The following is a 22,449-nucleotide window of genomic DNA, read 5'->3' on the forward strand; positions in this document are numbered from 1 at the left end:
CATTTGATAGCAAATTGGCTCACAAATGTAACCCAGAAAATAAGGGTGGGTGGCTCTACTTACTCCAAAAAAGACTGCTGCCAGAACACATTATCAGCTCAGTGGTACCTTACACATCAGAAGTGTAAAACATCAAAAAACTCCAAATAAATTGTAAAACATTTTTGTGTGTGTGTGTGTGTGTGTGTGTGTGTGTGTGTGTGTGTGTGTGTGTGTGTGTGTGTGTGTGTATATATATATATATATATATATATATATATATATATATATATATATATATATATGTATGTATGTATGTATACAGTGGATATAAAAAGTTTACACACCCCTGTTAAAATACCAGGTTTTTGTGATATAAAAAAATGAGACCACAATAAATAATTTCAAAACATTTCCCACCTTTAATCTGACCTATAACCTGTACAATTCAATTGAAAAACAAACAAATCTGTTGGGGGAAAAATAAAAAAACGTACAATAAGCTGGTTGCATAAGTGTGCACAACCTTAAACTAATACTTTGTTGAATTACCTTTTGATTTAATTACAACATTCAGTCTTCTTGGGTACACACCTGCCATCAGTTGAAGATACTGATTAACCCCAAATAAAGTTCAGCTGCCCTAGTAGGATTTTCGTGACATGTACTCAGATGAAAAGACAAGACGAAAACTGGTCAGGGAAGCTGCCAAGAGACCTACAGCAACACTGATGGAGCTGCAGGAATTTCTGGCAAGTACTGGTTGTGTACTACATGTGACAACAACCTCCTGTATTCTCCATATGTCTGGGCTATGGGATAGTGTTGCAAGACGGAAGCCTTTTCTTACACAGAAAAACATCCAGGCCCAGCTGAAATTTGCAAAACAATACATCAAGTCTCCCAAAAGCATGTGGGAAAATGGAAACCCAGTGGTGACAGGTGGAGGCCATCTCTGGCAAAGCATTGAAGCCTGTTGACCATGTCATCCCACGCAGACAGATACTGGATCCCCTTGGAATGACACCAGAAATTAAGCCAATTGTTGAAGTCAATTATTTTTTGTTGGTATTGTGATATCATTCTTGATGAAGGTAGAATGCTGCTTAGGGTTAGGGTCATACCTGCCTGGGACACATACTCTGAGAACTCAAGCATGTCTAGCTTCATACAGTCCAGGGAGGTACGTCTCAAGTCATTCATACCAACATGGGCAATGACAGAGTTGTACTTGTACTTGTTGTGGAGAGACTTAAGTGCATGCATGATGTGGCGGATTCTGGCACCAGACAGACAACTGACTGTGACCTTCTCCTTGTCGAGCCTGGTGAGGGGGGACATTGGTGTGTCTCACAACTGAGTCACCAATGACTATTATGTTTGCTTATTGTTATGCCTTATGGTCTTTGTTGGTTTATTGTTATGCCTTATGGGCTGTGTTTGTGAGACACTGGTGTGTTGTCTGCTGTGTGTGACGTGTTTGGTGTTGTATGTGGAGTGTTTGTGTTGTGGAGGTATCTGCTGTTTAGGTAAGTCTTTATTGAGGACCTCTGTATAGGTGTGTGTGTATGTTGTGCTTGGCTATGTGATGTGAGTGGTGTGGTGTTTGTGCTGGCAATCTCCTTTTTGTCAGGAGTACTGGCCGTGACACGAGAAAGCATGGACTCCACGTTACTGATGTATATACATTTCTCGCAAGTAGAAGAATTATGTGCTAGGAGAAGAGGGCTGTCAGTAAACATGAGGCAGTTGCTACACTGTCTCATTATGCCCATGTCGGCCAGGCTGTTGACAACCCGACCCTGAAAATTGATTTCGTAGTCAGTATATGGTCACTTATTTCTACAATGAACTGTCATTTGATCACCACATATCCACTATTGTAAGGAAGTCCCTGTTCTTTGCATATTTTATATATAAAGGCATGGTGCTTCGGTACAGGATATAATCATTCCACTGTACTTGGCATATGATAGTCTGATCATTGAGTCTAATTCCCCTCTCAGTATGTACTTGTCCAAACACCTGTCACAACTGGAATGACCACAAGGCTGCCTCACTAAGGAAACCAAGAGCCTAAGTCATAAAAAACTATGCAGACAATCTCTCTACTTGGTATTGTACAGACCTCTGAGAGGTGACTTTCACCTCACATATAGAGCCTTAACATATCCTTTCCTAACTATTACAAATGTGCATGTCCATTGATGACATAATGCACACTCAAGGGATCTCAGTCTCTTCTACAACATTAATAGACCCTGCTGGAGGACTCGGTTTGTATTACAGAGGATTCTGCTATTACCAAATCATCTTCCACTCCACATAACACAAAACTTTTCTTACTCTCTTCAGAAGTAATTTGGATGAGTACATGGTTAACTGCAAATTCACCTCCAGTTTAACACCCTTGTCCCTCATGGATAAGGACAACATGTAAATGCCCCAACATAACATCGTTCTGCCCACATCTGAGTTAATTGTATACAAAATGTAAGGGGTAAACCCCCCGTGGAAATGTAAGGCTAGGCTTCTTAAGATCATCAGAGATCAATAGCCTAGTTAGTACCTATGAACCTAACATGGATACCCATAAGCACAAATTTCTTTATTTTGCCCCCATGTATAATTTTTTGTGACATTTTTGAATGTATTTAACCCTGAAGAAGTCCCATGCACTATGAAAGGGGATGAAAGCTTGTTTGTTCAACTTGTTATTGATTGATATTAAAATTTGCTGCACTTCTTTTTGTCGCCCATGTCTGCCTCCCTCACACAGGATTTTTGTGGTTCTTAAAACAGACCAGAATGCCCAGCCTGCCTACCTCAACTATGGTAAAGCCTTTGCCGCATTTCCCCATATCAGCATCATAAGTAAATTCTCTGGCTTTGACATTAACCCCTATGTTATTCGTTAGATAAGTGTGGCTTGTGGACTGAACTGCTTTAGACATGGCACTGTTACTAGTGGCATCCTACAGGGTTCATTATTGGATTTTTTCCTGTTTGGCAATTACTTTTCAGAGGTAAAACTGGTCTCCAAGGTCACTGGATAATCATGTTTGCAAATGATTACAAATAAGATTCTGTTGTCAACCCATCCCATGATACCCAGAGTCTCCAGAAAAGCCTAGATCAGACCTTCACCTGGTATGCTAATCAGGTACTTGCCAGAATTGCTAAGAAGTATAGCACAGTAACATTCAGTAAGACCCCCATCCCTTTCTCTTATAATATATCTGGTATTACTCTTAAAACAACTAGATACCCAGATTGACAGTGGGCCGTTTTTCCTCCACCACGTCTTAGTTGTGACCAGAAAGATTTCTGCCTTGAATAACTTACCTGTTGTGGCATCTTTTCTGGGTCTAATGATGCTCTTGTTCACTTTATTCCTCCCAAAACACACATAAAAAAACTGAAAAAATAAAATTAAATAAGTCAACAGCTCCAAGTCACATCCCAAATTTTATTGTAGATAAGCACTTTCGGCTGAACCACCAGCCTTCATCAGACAATTTGCAACACAACTAACACAGTTTATATGCACTCTTACTTGACAGTTAATGGTAATTAACCCAATTAACACATTATTATGACTAATAGACGTGCGTGAATGGGCATGCCTTCATTGAAGGTTGGGCATCAAGCTGGCACATCAGCACCATGAAAAAAATCTACTGCCAATCATTAGCGGACTGGAGTTCCGCTGTGGTGACCCCTAACCGGGAAAAGCCGAAGGAACAACAACAACAACAACCATTTAAAATACAAATCCTTTTAAAATCATTCCACTAACATAAAATAGTATTATATACCTATCTATTATGTATCTTTAATTTTTAAACACTGGCTATAGAGATGTTCTCATTTAGACCTGGTTTTACTGAAGCATTTAAAATGGTGCTACAAATGGAAGATTACCATCTGTTAACCAACAGGACCCCCTTTAGATGTGAGGAATGTGTGACATTCAGAGAGGCTTCGCAGCAAGAAACCAAACTTCTCGAACCGTGGGAATATGCAAGGGGGTTCATGCAATTTGAGGAATCAGCGAACAGGCTCTCATGTTCGTAACAACTTTCAACAAAACTGGTAGATGAATCAACAAATGATGTAACATATCAACTAGTGCTGAATAGCACTGGAGATTTCAAAATTTATAATTATAGCTACTATCAATTTGACTTTAAACATGCTGATATATTCAGCAAGGGGCTGACATTTGTTCCTACCAGAAAGAGCCAAAATTACTGAATTGCTGACTGATTTATAACTTTATACTAGGAAGTTAAATTTGGATGTTTGTTTTCAAGAAACGGCTAGACTGGACAATAATCCATATAAGTTGCCTAGCACATTTATTCCTACTATGCATCCAACAATAAAATTATTTGAGGAAATCTGTGAACTGGATTTTAGATATTTATTGAGGAAAAGGGATGCATATTCTGATTGTAATTTAAATTCAGACCAAAGAGCTTTATTAGCTGTTTTGAGGAATAGGGGAGATTTACGTTTTTTTTTTGGAACCAGACAAGGGGGGTGGTTTGGTGGTAATGAATGTCCTTGATTATAATCAGCAAATGCTGCAATTGTTATACGAGGACAGCTATGTTGAAGCATCCTTAAATTAATTAAATATTTCTTATGTCAGGATAGATTATTATCTAAAAGATATGCTTACTCAAGGGCAAATTACCATTGAGGCCCATTCATTTATGTATGTGGAATTTCCTAGGGTGGCAACAATCTTTGGAACACCAAAGATACACAAGGATGTGTATAACCCCTCCCCCACCCTATCTTGGATGCTGGTCATTCTAAAACATATTTTATTGCTAAGTTATGTGGATATGCAACTGGAAAACACACTTTATAATTTTGTGTCGTGATTCGTGGGATTTCCTTTCGAAATGTAACAATGTAGTGGCAACATTAATTGATTTAAACAAAATAGTGTATACCGAAAGACACAACAAAAAAAAAAGTGTTTATAACAGTTGATATGAAAGATTTGTTCACCTGTATCCCACAAGAAGTCGGTATTGAATGGTTCAATTTTTTACTGATATTATTCCGATAGGACAGGATAAAGTGAATTTAATGGCACATTTGTTAGAAATGGTGTTAGGTAATAATTACATATTTTATGATGGCCATTACTTCAAACAAGTAAAAGGAGTGGCTATAGGGTCACCATAGGGTCCCCTTTATGCAGATGTGGTGATGGCCATGTGGGAAAATAAATTTTTGATTCTGAATGTATGTCCCATGTGATAATGTATACATGTTTGTTGGATGATTTGTTTTTTATATGGAATGGCCCACAAGAACTAGTGCCTGAATTAATTCAATAACTTAATGATTCCACTGAATTTTTTGGAATTTTCATTTGAAATAGGGGTAGATAAAATATCATACTTGGATGTACTACTTAGTAAGGATATAGCGAATGGTTGTTTGAAATCAGCTATATTTAGTGAAAAAACCTATTCTAACAAATTCTTACATTTTTCTAGCAACCATCCATTTCATGTTAAAAAAGCGGTCATAAAAGGTCAAACGGTACGGGCCGTGAGGATGGTTACTATGTTGGATGAATTTGAAGATGAATGTAAATTTATAGGTGAAATGTTTTTGAATAGAAACTATCCCAAGAAATTAATCAATGCACTAACTGTGGAAGTAATGAACAAAAGAATAACAGGTCAGTATAAACCCCTATTACATTATAGTACAGAAATGGGAACTATAAGTAGGCAAGCAGACTGCGAAGATAATTTGCAATTTGGTTCAAGTCCAACCACCATAAATCACAGTAGTCATGTTAGTTTTGATAAAATGAATTTTATTAATGTTCTTTCTAAAGACAGTAAGTCTATTGTTGAGGTTATACAGAAAAATTGGTCTCTAATCTCAGGTAACAATGAACTGTGAGCAATATATTAGGTACAACACTCAATAGTATATATAAAAGGGATACAAATTTGAAAGATTGGTGTGATTCCTGTTCAGTTCTGAAAAATATAACACAAGGGAAGATAGATGAGAAAATGTAATATGTGTAACCAATGTGCTAATATCATGGAATGTGATAAAATTAAGTTGAGTGGTTTGGATATTATCATATCTGGTAATTTTAATTGTAACACAAAGGGGGTTATATATGCAGCAAAGTGTTTTGTCTGTTCTTCCTATTATATAGGAAAAACAGAATAAAAAATCACGTAACGTATTTATGAACATCTCTATGAGATTAGTAAAATGAAAAATACTAACGCACTTAATAAGCATATAGAAAAGTACCAAGACCATAAGTTTGGTTTTGTAGTATTGGAACAAGTAAAAGTGGGTGTTGGGGGGGTACATGGAAGACCTATCTTGAAAATAGAGAATACTGGTGGCAAACATTTTTAAATGCTTCAGTAAAATCAGGTCTGAATGAGACCATCTCTATATCCAGTGTTTTAAAAATAAAGTTACATAATAGGCATATAATACTATTTTATGTTAATGGAATGGTTTTAAAAGGATTTGTATTTTTAATGTTTTTAAATAGTATTAGTCATAATATGTTAATAGGGTTAATTACCATTAATTGTCAAGTAAGAGTGTATATAAACTGTGTTAGTTGTGTTGCAAATTGTCTGATGAAAGCTGGTGGTTCAGTCGAAAGCACTTATCTACAATAAAATTTGGGATGTGACTTGGAGCTGTTGGCTTTTTTAATTTTATTTTTCACTTTATTCCTCCTTAATCTGCCCCATTAGACCCATTATAAAATCCAGTGCCCTTTCCTGGAATGCACCCTTATAAGCACCTTCTGCAACTTGCTTTGAAGGTCCCAAAGAATTTTAACTAGAAAAATCCCTGGTTTAAGCTACTCCAACAGACTAAATATCTGTTCATCTACTCTTCAATGTACTTTTACATAGTGATTCAAATGTTGAAAGGCCCTCGTAGTTTTCAAACTGCTTCACTTTGTAGGTCAAACAGTTCAGTTAATGCCTGGACAAAAAATCTCACTGGAAGATAGTGTCTGCTGGCATGACAGGTTTCTTAACTAAAGGATCCCCCACTTTTGGAATAGATGCCCCATGAATATCCAACAGAGTACCTCAATGAAAGCATCTTAAGTAAACTTGATGACTGGACAGGTAACAATAAATTTATACCTGGTGTTAATGCTATAATCACTTATCTTCAGAGAATTAGTCTTTCCTTATTACAAGTAATTTTTAGTAAGTTTTGCTTAATTGCAGATCATTGCTGAGCAAATATGATATGAGCTCAGATGTTTTGAAGACTTTAGAGAGTCATAATGGATACACAGACACACACCCACACACACACACACTCACACACACACACACACACACACACACACACACACACACGTGTGTGTGTGTGTGTGTGTGTGTGTGTGTGTGTGTGTGTGTGTGTGTGTGTGTGGCTAAGCTTCTTGGTGGCTCTCCAGCCCCAACCACAGTATAAACCTATGAGTCTGTCATACCGCAGAGTTGTCATACTTGTGACCCATCTGCTGCCCTTCACACCCTGCTGCCTTTTGGATGATGGTGATCGCTTACAGAGACAGCATGTGCACTTTTGTGTGCCTACCCTGTTGATAATGTCTATCTTTGCCTCCCAGTTAAATGTCTACCTACATACCTGCTACTCTCTATTGGTCTGCTGGCAGGTAATTTCGAAACTCATCACATCCTCTGACAGAATAGAGCTGGCCATCAGCTTTTCAAATCCTCCATCCATCGCAATTGGCCCTCCTGTCACAGTAGTATACCTGTGTCCTACATGGGTCTTGTAATTCTGCAACAGTGGGACAGTCTGCCCAGTCTGTTTCCCAATTAACTTCAGACTACTGCCCCTAGTGTTTGTGCAAAGAGAATGTTCAGTCATTCCCACATATTTTCTGTGATGTGAACTTCTTTGTATATCTCCTTACCCTGGAACTTAACATCCTCTTGTTTTCATAAAGTTTTTTTTTAATATGGTGCTCAGTGGAACAATGTGGATTCCTTTAAATTACTGTCAAGTTTTCATGGTGTCACCCCTATGCCTTCTGTCTTCTAATAATATACATTTTAAGCTATTACTTCAGATCTTTATATAAATTATGATACAGCTAGTGCAGCCCCTTTTTATTGTTGTTCCCTGAATTGGCTCAAATATTTTTATGTCCTTAAGTGCTGAGTTTTCATTTGCCTGCAAAGAAGATAGTAACTATTGTTTTCCAATGTGCTTGCTTCTTTTTTGAAATCCAGTATATTACCAGCATTCTTTACTTCTGTCTTGTATTGCCTTCTTATCTGTACTTCAACTGAGGTGTCTGCACTGAGATCTGCTCCTCGTTTGATCTAGCTCCTACTCTCTCCACATGTATACTTCCTTCCTGAATTTTTTCTTTCCAAATACATTATTTTACAAGTGATTTTGCACTGAATTTAAGCTGCCCGACTATTCCAACACATTTGTTAACTCTCTGCACAGCCTTTCTGCACATAATAGCAGATCATTCCTGCTGCATGCATTTATGTCATCAGCATTCTGCAAGGTCACAGGGTAGCACACTGGCACAGTGGATAGCATTGCTGGCTCACAGCAAGAGGTCCCCTGGTTTGACTGTCAGCTGGGGTGCCTTCTGTGTGGAATCTGCATGTCCTCCCTGTGTTCACATGGCTTTCCTCCAGGTTCTTCAGTTTCCTCCCACATTAAAAGACATGCAGTACGTGGACTGGACACTCTAAATTGGCCATAGGTGTGAGTTGGTGTGTGAGTGTGTGGTATTGAAGAACTACCATGGCAGGGATAGCCACACTTTGGTGTAAAACATGGCTCTAGATGATTGTTAATGGTGAAGTAACACCTTAACCACATATGCAAAAATGGGAAAATGGGTTGTGGGTGGATGGATGGAGTCTGTTAAGATCACACTTAAAGATCATAAATACTCATCCACAGTGCTGATGTGGTACTGCATTCATCACCATCTTTTCCTCTGAAGAGCCCCTGTTGACAGTTATATGTGGGTCATATTGTCTTACATGTTTCCCTTATTACTCATCAAGTTACATGTGGATGAGGTTACAACCAGATGAAAACAACAGGTTGAAACCTCAAATGGATGAAAAAAGAAAGGGCATGCTGAACTTATATATGCCAATTCTGCAATCATGCAAGCAAGATGAAGGGAAGAAATCTCCAAAAAGAAGGGGATCACTGCTGGCACACACTTAGAAACCACATCACCAGTGATTTCCCATGGAAAACAACAACTGAAAAGTTGAGTTCACTGAGATGAGCTCCTCCAGACAGTACTGCATGAAGTATAAGCTCTATGTAGTGTAGGGAAACCCAGTTACATATACTACCACAGTAAGAGCCACTAAAGTTTATCTACTTTGTTCAAACTACTGTGTTATCTGCTGTACTGCACTGTAATCATGAAATCCCCTAACTTTACATACACATCTATATATACATATCCGGTTCCCTATTAGAATCCTGAAACACTATAAGCCTGAAAGTCAAAATCCTGAAAACTAATGACTGAAAATGCAAAATCTCGAAAATGCAAATTCCTGAAAGTCAAAATCCTGAAAACACAAAATGGACATACTGACGTCATTGTGGCTTTGCTATTGTTAGCCCTGTGGTGTTAGGTCATGCGTTAGGTCCAGATAAGTGTGCTGTTGGTTTTATGTTAGGGTTAGGGGCGGTATAAGTGAGTTAGGGTTAGGGCGCAGGTTAGGCATGTATGCAATAGTGACAAATATTGGGGTTAGGGGCGGTTTAAGTGAGTTAGGGTTAGGGCACAGGTCAGGTGAGTGTGCGATAGTGACGGACCTTAGGGTTAGGGTTAGGGTCAGGGTCAGTTGGTAGATATTAGTGTCTTTATAGTGACATATTAGCATTATTTGTGTTTTCAGGATTTTGACTTTCAGGATTTTGCATTTTCGAGATTTTGCATTTTCAGTCATTAGTTTTCAGGATTTTGACTTTCAGGATTTTGCATTTTCAGTCATTAGTTTTCAGGATTTTGACTTTCAGGCTTATAGTGTTTCAGGATTCTAATAGGGAACCACATATCCATATACACACATGGTGGAATTTAAACAGTTGAATGTGAAGACCTCACATTTTTCTTTCCTTCTTCTTTTGGCTTTTCCCAGTTAGGGGTCACCACTCTGGTCCGCTAATGATTGGCAGTAGATTTTTTATGGGTGCCGAGTGCCAGCTTGATGCCCAACCTTCACCGAAGGCACGCCCATTCTACAAATGTCTTTCGAATGCCACTCAACCATGGGGAGGACATGCAGACTCCACATAAAAGGCATTCCAGCCGATAATTGAATGGGAGAACCTCTTGCTGTGAGGCAACAATGCTACCGCTGCACCATCGTGGCTTCAATGTGAAGGCCTCACATTCATTTAGTCAAATTCTGTAAGATGGAAATAAGAATTATTTTTTTCTGTTTATGTATATATCTACATCTATATAATATAGGCATGTATATATATATATATATATATATATATATATATATATATATATATGTGTGTGTGTGTGTGTGTGTGTGTGTGTGTGTGTGTGTGTGTGTGTGTGTGTAATTGTGTATATATATATATATATATATATATATATATATATATATATATATACATATACACATATACATATACAGAGAGAGAGGAAGTCTTTACAGTCAGTCCATCTTAACACAGTATCCCATATCACAACTGCTTGAACATAATAGTTCAAAGCAGCAGCAGTTTGCTTGCTTCACTTGAGTGATATTGTTGTTGTTTGTCTTTTCGGCTTTTCCCGGTTAGGGGTTGCCACAGCGGAACTCCGGTCCACTAATGATTGGCAGTAGATTTTTTATGGTGCCGAGTTACCAGCCCAACGCCCAACCTTCAGCGAAGGCACTCCCATTCACGCATATCTTTCGGAGTCCACTTGACCACGTGAAGGACATGCAGACTCCACACAGAAGGCACTCCAGCCATGAATCAAACAGGAGAACCTCTTGCTGTGAGGCAACAATGCTACCGCTGTACCAAGAGTGATATAGTATGTCTCAAAATGTAGAGTATGCATGAAAATGATCTTGCAGCCTTACGGAAGTGGACATGTTTTCATTTTTTATCAATGATCACTCTTACTCTAAGGAGCAGAGTGAGAATAATAAAGTAGTAGAGGTGTGAGGGAAAAGCCTCTTATATGTCTGGTGTAGCCACCCCTTACAAAACAGATTTAGTGTGTATCAATTACTTGTAACAAACAAACCTTATACGTGTTAATAGCACATATACTGAAATTGTTAGATATGGGAATCTGTTGCTGAGCAAATGTAATATGAGCTGTTTTGAAGATTTTAAGGAGTCATAATGGATACATACACACAAACACACACACACACACACACACACACACACACACACACACACACACACACACACACACGTTACCTGTGTTCACATTCTTATTATTCTTAGCCTTTTACTTTGAAGATCACGATTACAATCATAAACTTTCAGTGGGAGCCCTATAATATACTACTGTACAGAGCAACAACTATACACAAAAGCAAAAGACAGGTGCTACCAATATCAAAACAAAAAAGAAACCTTGGTATGGTTGTATCATATTATACCGGCCTTAGAGATAATTAACTCCATCTCACCCTACCCACCTGTGTTATTATCTGTAAACTCTTAAAATTTTCCTAACAGTGTGTTTGAAATTATTTTTGACATTTTAAAGCTTCATATATGGAATATTACACAATGTTTTTTTTTCAAAGTACTGCTTAACAAAGGCTAAGGAAATAAGGTTATGTGTATTTCTTATAATATCTTATCTTAAAAGAGATGTACTGCTCACATCTATAATGCCATCAATCTTAGAAGTGTATAGCGGGGATACTTTAAAGAACTAATTAGAAAAATAAATTACATGTATGACAGTTTGTAGCCTTTGTGCAACTAGCACTATGAAGAGAATCTAAGACTGTTTAATTTTGTATTTAATGCTGATTCTCTCTATTTTTCTCGTACAGATATAGAGTTTAATGTCACTGGAAGTTATGGAAGTCCTATACACACAAACCATAATGCAAACTACAGCTCTATGCCATCTCCTGATATGGACCACTGCGACAGGAAACAGCACGACCAGACAAGGCGACCCCTTAGTGTGGCGACAGATAATATGATGCTGGAGTTTTACAAGAAGGAAGGGTATGGTTCTCTGATTATCAGGTCCCCTCTCTGTTCACTGCATTTAGAAAAGGGTAACTGTTTCTGCCAAAACACACTGCCGTTATATTAGCAAAAATTGTTTCTTCTGCTTGTACAGGTCTGTCCCTATGTTACATAGCAAAATGCTCTACATTCAGATGAAACAAGTAATAGCCTGCTTCGTCATCATGCATTAATGGTTAAGGAGACAAAGCTGTGGACTCCTGCTTTTCCTCTAAGCACTAATAAACCAGGATAATGGCAGCTGTCCAAATATCATCCACGTGGGAATATGCTGTTTTCTGAATATTGTTTTGCTGTATTCCTATGTTCTGTCGAGTCTCACCTTTCACTCTCCACACTGGTTGTTCAGTGGAAAAAAATAAATAAATCTGGGGTAGTTTGTACACTTTAGCTACCTTCATATCCAGATCTGTTTAACACTGTCCACTGTGCCCTTATATTTTCCAGATTTTTCAGTCCTGCCATGTAGACCTTTTGGGGGGTTAACCCCTATATTTAAAATCACCCACAGATCCGATTGATGGTAGTACCGGGGGAATGAGGTGCACTAACTCCCAGCCCTCACAAAGATTTGGACACGGAACCATGCCAGTATTCTCTTCCCTAGGACAGCTTGACGTGTAGTATTACACTGGAAGGATTCTTTACATTTCTATTTCATACATTCGTTCTTTCTGGGATGGGATCATGCCTTGCCGAACTTGGCTCATACTGAGCTAAGTATGTAACACAAGTAGGTTAGTTAAATGATTTTTAAGAGTCATTAAAGTGGCAGAACTGATTGCATTCACTAGTGTGTCACAAAACAGTAGCTCTCGAATGATTAGGCACCATGCTGACTTCCCAAGCTTTCTTTGAAATACCTCACTGTAATGATATTCACTGGTCACTGGCAGGCAACACTGGGTTCATAGTAATTTATTGAAGGTTGTTATGTTTGAATCCAATTTAGACTGATAAATCAGAGCATCACTGAACACAAACATGCAAATAGTAGATATGACTGACTTGTCTTGATTTTACTCACCAAACTTTGCAGCCTTATCTTTCTATGTCAGTCATGCATATAAGCCCTATCTAAACTTTAATGTTTACATTTCCCTTACATAAAGTGTCCTTATCTCATCTTCCAGCTTATTTTTTACTATGCCTGATGTTAAGTGTAATAATTGGTATTAGGCACAAGTCTGACCATTGTCGAAGATGTAGCAGTAGCAGTGGTCCTGAGACAACTAGTGGGGAAGCTACTAGAGAAGCAGCCATCTTGGATTTACTGTTCTTGTATGGGGAGTTCGTTGAAGAAGAAATCAGAAAGGCAAATAGAAACAGGAAATGCAGTCGTAATAACAAAGCCCTGAGCTATAGTAAAAATAGGAAATTCAAAAAAGAAAGTAAAACCTTTTCCAGACATAGAAAAGAGCAAAGAAGGAGGAATAATAATGTTTAAAGTACATTTTTAATGTTTAGCTTTATTCAACATTTTTAAAGAAAGAAATGGAAGATCAAGTTTACCCTGTCTGTTTAAGGGCCATGGAGAAGGGAGTTGATACTAACCCTTTCACAGCAGAAACAAGAATGAAATAACTCCAGAAACACAAAGTAAATGGGACATCAGTGGTCCATTCAGTCCTGAACAATCAAGAGACCATGTTTAGAATTTCATTACAACTTCTCCTAATGTTGTACAATCTCAGGGGATGTTATAATATCAAAAGTAGTTAAGGGGATTACAGGTCTTTTATCCAGGGATGCTAAGTAATTTTTTATTAATTTCTGCAAAAGTTGTTCATTGGTCAGCTGGGACTCAGTGGACTTTACCATCATTAGGTAGACAGGGCAACAGAATCTGATATGATTCACCCTAGATTTTATAGAAAACTGACGGAAAATTGTTATCAACAGAAACTACTTATTCAACAAATCAGGTAAGAACATTACAGTTCCAGAATCCTGAATAAAGACAGATGCAATTATCCTTCACAAAGCCTGAAGCATGACAGAGGCCGATTTGTACTCAGAAGTATGGAAAACAAAGAACTCAGTGTCGAAAGAAAGAATTCTGAAACATTGGGAAGCCAATGGTGCAATAAATCTAAGGAAGCTTGGAATCATAATGGAAAGGTTATACAGGTAGAGCTTTACTGTTACCCTGTGGTCGAGCACCAGTTATCAGAATGAAGACCATTTTGTTTAAAAATAAAAAGCATAGTGAATAAAATTTTACTTGGAAAAAAAAAAAAAAACAATAGAAGTGCTTTTTCAGGAAGGCAAATCCCTCCCTGCCCTCACCATCTGAGAACCCCACATACCTTACTTATATATGCTAATTCCAAAATCGCACAAAAGTTGATAATGGAAGAAACCCTCTGGTCTCCCACACAAAACAATTTGTCTGAAGCAAACAAAAGAACACTAAAACTTATGACACCCAAAAATATTGCCAAACAACTGTAACACCTCATGTGTGAACAGACAAAAACTAATGGAAAAGCCTCCAAAATATTCCTTCAAACTGCACACAATTTAAATGGAGACTGCTGCAGCAGAAAATGTCTAAAAATCTTATGAACACTTCATTTAGTCAACACTATACCTGACAGCATTGAATAAATGGGGACACTAACAGTCCAAGAAAAATATCATCTTTACTGATTCCATCTCATAAAATGTATGAGACACAAAACATGTGCAAATGTAAGACAGACAGTCTTTATGATTTTACAGTCAGCAGTTGTGAAATTTGTCTTTGGCCCAGTTCATTTACTAGGTTAACACCTAGATAAATTGATTAACAATAAATAAATACCTAGCTAGTATGGATATACCCTGAAAAGTAGTGGTTTACAAGACCAACCACTGTCCTTATAACATTTGTAAGTCGTTTACAAATATTTTAAGTATTTCACTTTAGCAGTAACCTCAAACATCTGTTTTACATTATGAAGCAGGTGTCAATCTTTGAATTAATCATTGTAATACAGTTTTATTATCTAACATATTAGAAAAACAGTTAAATAATTAGGTACAAAGAAAGAGACATTTAAAATCATTTACTTTTAGGTTGTATAGTGTGAGATATTAAACATTTGCTAAATACTTTTGGTGGAAGACTAGCTCAGAATATACCAGGTGAGAAATGGGTAATTATTTTGATGCAAAATTGCTGAAAATATATAAAATTCAATTATAATATGGAAGGAACCAACCCTCTGGGTATTGACAGCTTTACAAGATCTTAATATATGAATAGTAAGTACATGCATCTATCTCAAACAGATTAACTGAGACACATTAGATGATGTTTTTCCTGACTCATTTGTCAGACTACTGATCCATTTGACCTTTGAATAACGTGCAAAACAAAGGAAGCTGTATTTATCTTGTAACATTTTATAGACTGCAAGGCCAACTAGCCTTATATCTAAGTCAAGAAGAATCCCGGGCTGGTACATTAAAGAGGCCAGCACAAAATATAAGCGTGCAGCTATAATAATCATTTTGTATTTGTATCCACTCATTTACTGTTCATGTGGTATTGTGGTAGCACAGAGGAAGAGGAAGAAGCATCGTTTAAATAAATGGACAGCATTTAGGATCAACTAGTTTGAGCTTTTTGCCTTTCTTTTAATATAAGTAGCCCAAATTCAGTATAGTTTAAAAAGTAGCTGTCCCCCAACTACTCAAAGGCACAAAAGCTTACGCATAATGCATTTTCCCAGTCAGAACAATAGTGAGTCCATATGTAGGTTCAGCGCTACATAGCACTGTGGTGGCTTATAATGTGTGCTGCAGCTGACATAGAATGTACCAGTATGTGAATTCCCATCAGGTAAAAGAATGGCTACCAGGGAGGTGTTATAGGTTTCAGTGCCTGGTTGGGTCTTTCCCGCATCTCCGAAAGGAATGCTGCAGAAGGTCTGGAAGGGAACGTCTGTATTTCCTGATGATGCCACAAGGATATAAAGTACGAATGATACCCAAAAAATGTAGAAAGCATATATAAATAAATACACAAATAAGTAAGGGGACCCTGCAAGAGTGCAGGAAGCATTTATTAAACGGCATCATGAATGTAATGCATAAAATATATAAGAGAAAAGTTGCCTGTTAAAATTCTGAAGACTGTAATTGTGAATCTCAGAAATAATGAACTGTAAATTTAAATGTAACTGTTATATACTTAGTCCATATTTGTGTTACATTAGAAAAATTCCCTGACTGCAACGTACAGCAATCTCAGTTATTTATAAGTAGCAGGATCCTTTCCCCAACACACACACACACACACACACACACACACACACACACACACACACACACACACACACACACACACGCACAAGAGTAACAAGTCCTGCTGCAAAAATGCTTAAAGAAGATAGCAAGTCATGTGACAAACCAGCAGGCATGGCCAGTGGAATACGACAATTATAGGAAGAGACATCGCAATTGAAAATGTTACTCCTCTTTTCAGATAGCTGGTAAGACTCGTCCTGATTATTGTGTTCAGTTCAAAATACCTCACTTTTGCATAGGTAAGATGAGAGGTAGGACAGTGATGGGCAATGAAACTGGTTCACACTCTCCACCAGAAGCCATGTAAAGGCAGATTAGAAGGCCCTAATATGTGCTGTCTTAAAGGAATGAGACATAAAAAGATATAATAGAAGCATGTAATTACTTCAATGAATTCTGTAGAATCCAGTTGGGAATTTTATTTAAAAAAGTGAAATATATGACAATAACAGGAAACAGCTTGATGACACAAAGTAAATATCTGACAGATGGTACAGGGAAGAATTTTGTAATATGTACTTATTTATTTATTTTTACAGAAAGATTGGTTTATGAATGGAATAGTCATCCTGAAAATATTATAGTTTACTAACCTGTTACAGAATTTTGGAATGGAGAAGTCAGACATACTTATACATCATATGAGTGCCTTATGTGTATAAATAAGCTTGTTAGTTATTAACATTTATAATGTATAGGTATATAGTGTAATTTTAGACTAGATGGGCTAAGCAGTGTAACATATGTTCCTGTATAAGAAATCTGAAGAAATATTTTTTTTATCTAAAAGGCACATCTTCTGTGCAGTCAATTTGGTAACAGAAATAGTTTAAGGGAATAAAAAATGTGGTCTGAATACTTAAAAGTTGTGTTTTGCTTTTGAGTACTGTACTAATTGTTCAAACAGCAGATGTAGAACTGCTTCAGTCCTTCATGGCTTTGTGAACAGTGAATCTCCCCAGGTCTATATTATATAAGCAAACGCACTAAATTGCGAATGCAATATTATCGACTCACTAACACCGAAAAAACAAAATGTTAAACAAACAGATCAGTGACTTTTTTCCCAGGGAAAAAAAAAATCGCTGATCCATTTAAAAAAAAAACACAAAATAAAGTGGGGGGCTTTGCTCCCCACACTGCCCAATGTGAGGGGCTGTGCTCCTCACACCCCCCCTACTTAAATATACCAACTCCGACATCACACCACAGTGAAAGAAATGGCAAAGTCCCAAAAACAGCCCAGAGATTTTTTTACCTAGGAAAAAAATCGCTGTTCCATGCTTTCGAGATTTTGTCATTTCGGGTAAGTCAGTTCAATTAAGCAGCGTTCGCAGTTTAGTGCATTCGCTAACTTAATAGGGATCCAGTCTCCCCAGCTGCATGCATATCTAACAGGAGGTTTAAAAACAGACCATTAAAGAGTTTAATAAGTTAACAGTCCATCTTATCCACTTATAATTTATTAATTTTCTGCCAGATTGCATGATAGTGAGTGTTTGTGTGTGTGTGTGTGTGTGTGTGTGTGTGTGTGTGTGTGTGTGTGTGTGTGTGTGTGTGTGTGTGTGTGTGTGTGTGTGTGTGTGTGTGTGTGTGTGTGTGTGTGTGTGTGTGTGTGTGTGTGTGTGTGATTTTGCTCCAGAGCACCTTGGTATCCATAAATGGCACTCCAATCGTATACTTAGTTAACACTTTCTCTAGTTAATACAAAGCATACCTCAGTTTCTGAAAGATAGCAACAAGACTTTATGTCCAATGACTAACTTCCTTTCCTTTATCTGCTGATGACCACTTTTTAGGTACAGATTTAACAAGACCTGTAAAGATAAGTTACTGAATGGCAGAGACATGTATGCAATTCCATATCCATGACAGACGTCCATAATGTATTGAAAAATGTGTCAAATGCAAACAAGTGTGATTGACATGTTTTTTGGAAATAACTTATTTTATGCAGGGAGACAGGCTACTGAGCTTGATTTTTTTCCTTTTGCCTTTCTGTTATAGGGAGATAGAAATGGAAACTGTAAAAGAGGTCTGACTGTCCAGTTTTGATTTCTATGACATACAAAGTAATTTGGACTTTAAATTTCTAGAGCAATCTTGCAGATGTTAACATACTGATTTTGAGGTTTTCTCCTAATAAGAAGAAATAGTTTGACAAGAACACAAGTTCAGTCATGTAGAGAGCTTCTAATTTAAAGGCTAAACCTTCATGGCTTTTTCGGCATTTGTCCACTGGCAGAGAGTAAGCAACAGACAGCAGCAAAAATACTGGAACTGGTCCCATGTCATGAGGAAAGCTGCATTTGAATTAAAGGATGATAGAAATGTCACACATTCACTGTCAATATTATAGCAGGGAGGTACTCAGTAAAGTACATCTGCTGAAAAGACAGACATCATAATGTATGTCTGCTGGTAATCATTTCTGACATGTAATAGATAGTTAAGAATATTTGTCTGATTTTTTGTCCTGTTTTAACCATAATGTAAAAGTTCTGATTTACCTCTATGGCTTCCTAAATGTCCCCATTGTCTACAGATTATTAGGAATTGCCCCTATCTAGAGGCAATGAATGAAAATCCATATTTGTCCTTTCATGGGTAAACATGCCTTTTAGGGCAGCAGCAACAGCAGCAGTGCAAATCTGGACACAAATTTGTGATTGTCAGTGATCTGTTAGTTCCCCTATGTATTACTGGCCATGCTCCACACTTAACTAATGGACTAGTCTCTCCTGCCATATTCATACCATATGCTTACTGCTTCTACCAGTTGATAACACAACCAGAGAGAGATGTAAATATTTAAGAAACTTGCAGGAAAACCACTGAGATCATCCCTCCATCAGTAAGCATGATGTTTCCACAACACCACATCAGTCACACTGTACCACTAAGGGTCCAAATGTAGAGATGGAAAGTCAGCAAGCAAACGAGAGTATTAGTACTAAAATTAAATTCATCCTCAAGTCTTGGTGAGTACCTTCACTAGGTGGATCCTTTTTTTACAAAATCTCACCAAGGCGACACTGATATATAGACTGTATTTATATAGCATATATTATGGACAGAAGTAGGTCAAAAACTGAAAAAGCTGGGTGCATGAGACCCAGGATAAAAAAGTGCCCAATCCTGATAGGCGCACTGGTGCCAGGACTGGAAAAGATAGTGTAGAATCCTCAAAATACGGAAACATTACTACAATGGGGCCAGGCCAAGCCCATGGGGAGGATGGCCCCCCTGTTGTAGAAGGAAGTAGCAGTCCACAAAAAAACACAAAAAACTGATCGGCCAAAGAAGAGCCATAAAGACAATAAAGTGGACTATTGAGGATAAGAAAGAAATAATGTATTGTTACTGTTTTGCAAAAAGCCCAGAATTTCCAGACACAAGATATACAAAACGAATAAGAGAGAAATTGGAGGAAAGAAAAATACTTCCGCAAGAAAAACTGTCAGAAGCTTCAAATGAAAATCTGTGTTCATTAATGCAACAGATTTGTGAAAAACAGTATATAGATGAAGAAATCTTGATCTGTTTGGAAAAAGAAGCATCTGAGGAAGTGTGAAAATATAAACAACAAAACCAAGAGATAGTCGAAAAGTATAAAAAAGAAATATGGACATGGGAAAGAAAGAGAGATTTGATATGGTGCAATATTTATGCAAAGAAGAAAGCCAAATTAATCAATGTAAAGAAGGCAGCCCTGAAGATATTCGAAGAGAAATACAGGCAAACATCTGGATATGGAAAATTTCACAAAATAAATATCACAAAGATGGAATGTAGAAAAGAAGATTAGTAAAGTAGACGTTAAAAAATAGAAGCTGAAGTTATGGAGTGCCTGTGAAGTAAAGGATTTGGTGTAGAAGGTCTTACACAGGTTACATCACAGCAGGATGGAGTGAATCCCCAAAGTAGGGAGAAACAGGAAGACCAGGAAACATCTGAAGAAGAAATATGGACATTGAAAAGAAAAAGAGATTTAATATGGTGTAATATTTATGCAAAGCAGAAAGCAAAACTAGCCAATACAAAAAGAGCAGCACCAAAGATATTTGAAGAGAAATTCAGGCAAAGGAATCTGGACATGGAAAACTTTACAATACAAAAAATAAGCAGACAAAGAGGAAAAGTAGAAAAGGAAATTAGTAATGGAGAAGTTAAAGAAATAGAAACTGAAATTATGGAGTATCTGAAAAGTGAAAGATTCAGTGTAGAAAATCTAATTCAGAAAGCACCATAACAGGATAAAGTAATGGATATTCAGATTAAGAGGAAACCAGTGGAACAGGAAGCAACTGGTCAGGTGCCATATGAAGATAATTCGGAGCCTTCCACAGGAAACCAGTATAAATGTTCACTTAAAGCTAGACAGCAAGGGAAGGAACAGTAAACTGTGGAAACTGATGCAGTCAATGTTGAGGAGTGATAGGCCAGTGAGTTCTCATATGATAGCACAGGATGAAATTGAAGAGAATGTGCCACAGGAAGATGGTATAGAACTTTCTATAGAATGCCCACAGGAATTGGAAAACAAGGGATGTCCCCTCAGTTTGGAAGAAAATGAGCAAAGAGAAGAGTTGCTTGATTTAATAGACATAGACAAATATATGAAGAGCAATGAAAGAAATAGACTGCAGAAGGTTAATAAAACCCAAAAAGTCAGAAGTCTGATAAAACAAGTGAACACATTAATTAGGACTGTTCATAGAGATCCATGCGATATAACAGAAGTAAACAGGATATATTACTGTGCTGCTAAATCAATAACTGATAAAATTCTACCACAAAAACACAGGGTGGGGGGAAGGAAGGGGAGAAATCGAATACTATCATGGAAATATTAAACAGAGAAAACTATAAAGCAGTTACGACAAGAAGTGTTACCGTTAGAAGACTACAGAAGAGGGAACAGATCACCAAAAATACTAAGAAAGGTATATGTGATAAAAGCAATGCATGGTATTAGAACAGACCAGGATCTATCATGCACTATCGTAAATAACAAACTAAAAATTTCAGAACAGCCGGAATAAACTTAGAAGATATGCAGATAAATATAAAGGAAAAGTACAAAATAAGCAATTTATTGATCACCTAAAAAAGTTGTATAGAGAATTGGGAAATAAGGTAAAAGGAATTGAGAGACTGTCAAAAAAAGAAGAAATAGATACATTTTGGAGAAGTATCTATGAAGATCCTGTGGAAAATAGCAAAGATGCTAAATGGATAGAAGAAGTTAAAGAAAGAATAAGAGGTTCAAAGGTACAGGATATGAAATGGGATGAAGTAACAGCAAGAGAGATTGAAGCAAAGTTAAGAAAAGCCTCTAACTGGGAAACCCCAGACCCAAATGCAGTACCTAATTTTTGGCTGAAAGCATTAACATCTTTGCACAAAGATTTAGCCATAAGTAAGAACTATTTGTATGCGCACCCCAAACTGACAACAACCTGGTTCATAGGTTCGTGCTAGGCTAACTGCCCCTGCGAGCCATTTTAAGCCTAGGTAGTTATCCCCTGTGAGATTCAAACCCTGTACTTTGTGTTTGTAAGGCAAACACCTTAACCATTAGGCCACCCTCCCAACCCTTAAAAACAGGAAAAACATACTACACAGTAAGCCATATAAACCACTCCTTTTATGTAACAACTATAATAGCCAGCTGCAAATAGGTTATCTTGTATCTCACAAACCTGTAATTCAGCCAAATTAGAAATGTAAGGACATCAGGTGCACGTCCCACACCTAAAGATGCACATTCTGATATTATTCCCCTTACGATTTGTGGCACTTTCAAATTTGTACCTCTTCTAAATCCAAATTTAAGGGGCTTGGAAAGCACATCTAAGCTGTTAGACATATTTGAAAAAAGAT

At 37.4% G+C, this 22,449-nt stretch overlaps 1 protein-coding gene across 7 annotated transcripts in view; it reads left to right on the plus strand.

Annotated features, from left to right (window-relative positions):
- Positions 1–22,449, plus strand: part of ARHGAP44 (Rho GTPase activating protein 44) — a 1,795,121-nt gene that overhangs the window by 1,392,107 nt on the left and 380,565 nt on the right. For all 7 annotated transcript variants that reach the window (XM_044068802.1, XM_044068796.1, XM_044068800.1 and 4 more), the window contains one exon: positions 12,063–12,243. In XM_044068802.1, the coding sequence (XP_043924737.1) occupies positions 12,063–12,243 (181 nt within the window). The remainder of the gene's footprint in view (positions 1–12,062; positions 12,244–22,449) is intronic.

The sequence above is a fragment of the Protopterus annectens genome, chromosome 4.part0, assembly GCF_019279795.1.
Source record: "Protopterus annectens isolate FY-2018-M chromosome 4.part0, PAN1.0, whole genome shotgun sequence".
NCBI classification, from domain to species: Eukaryota; Metazoa; Chordata; order Ceratodontiformes; family Protopteridae; genus Protopterus; species Protopterus annectens.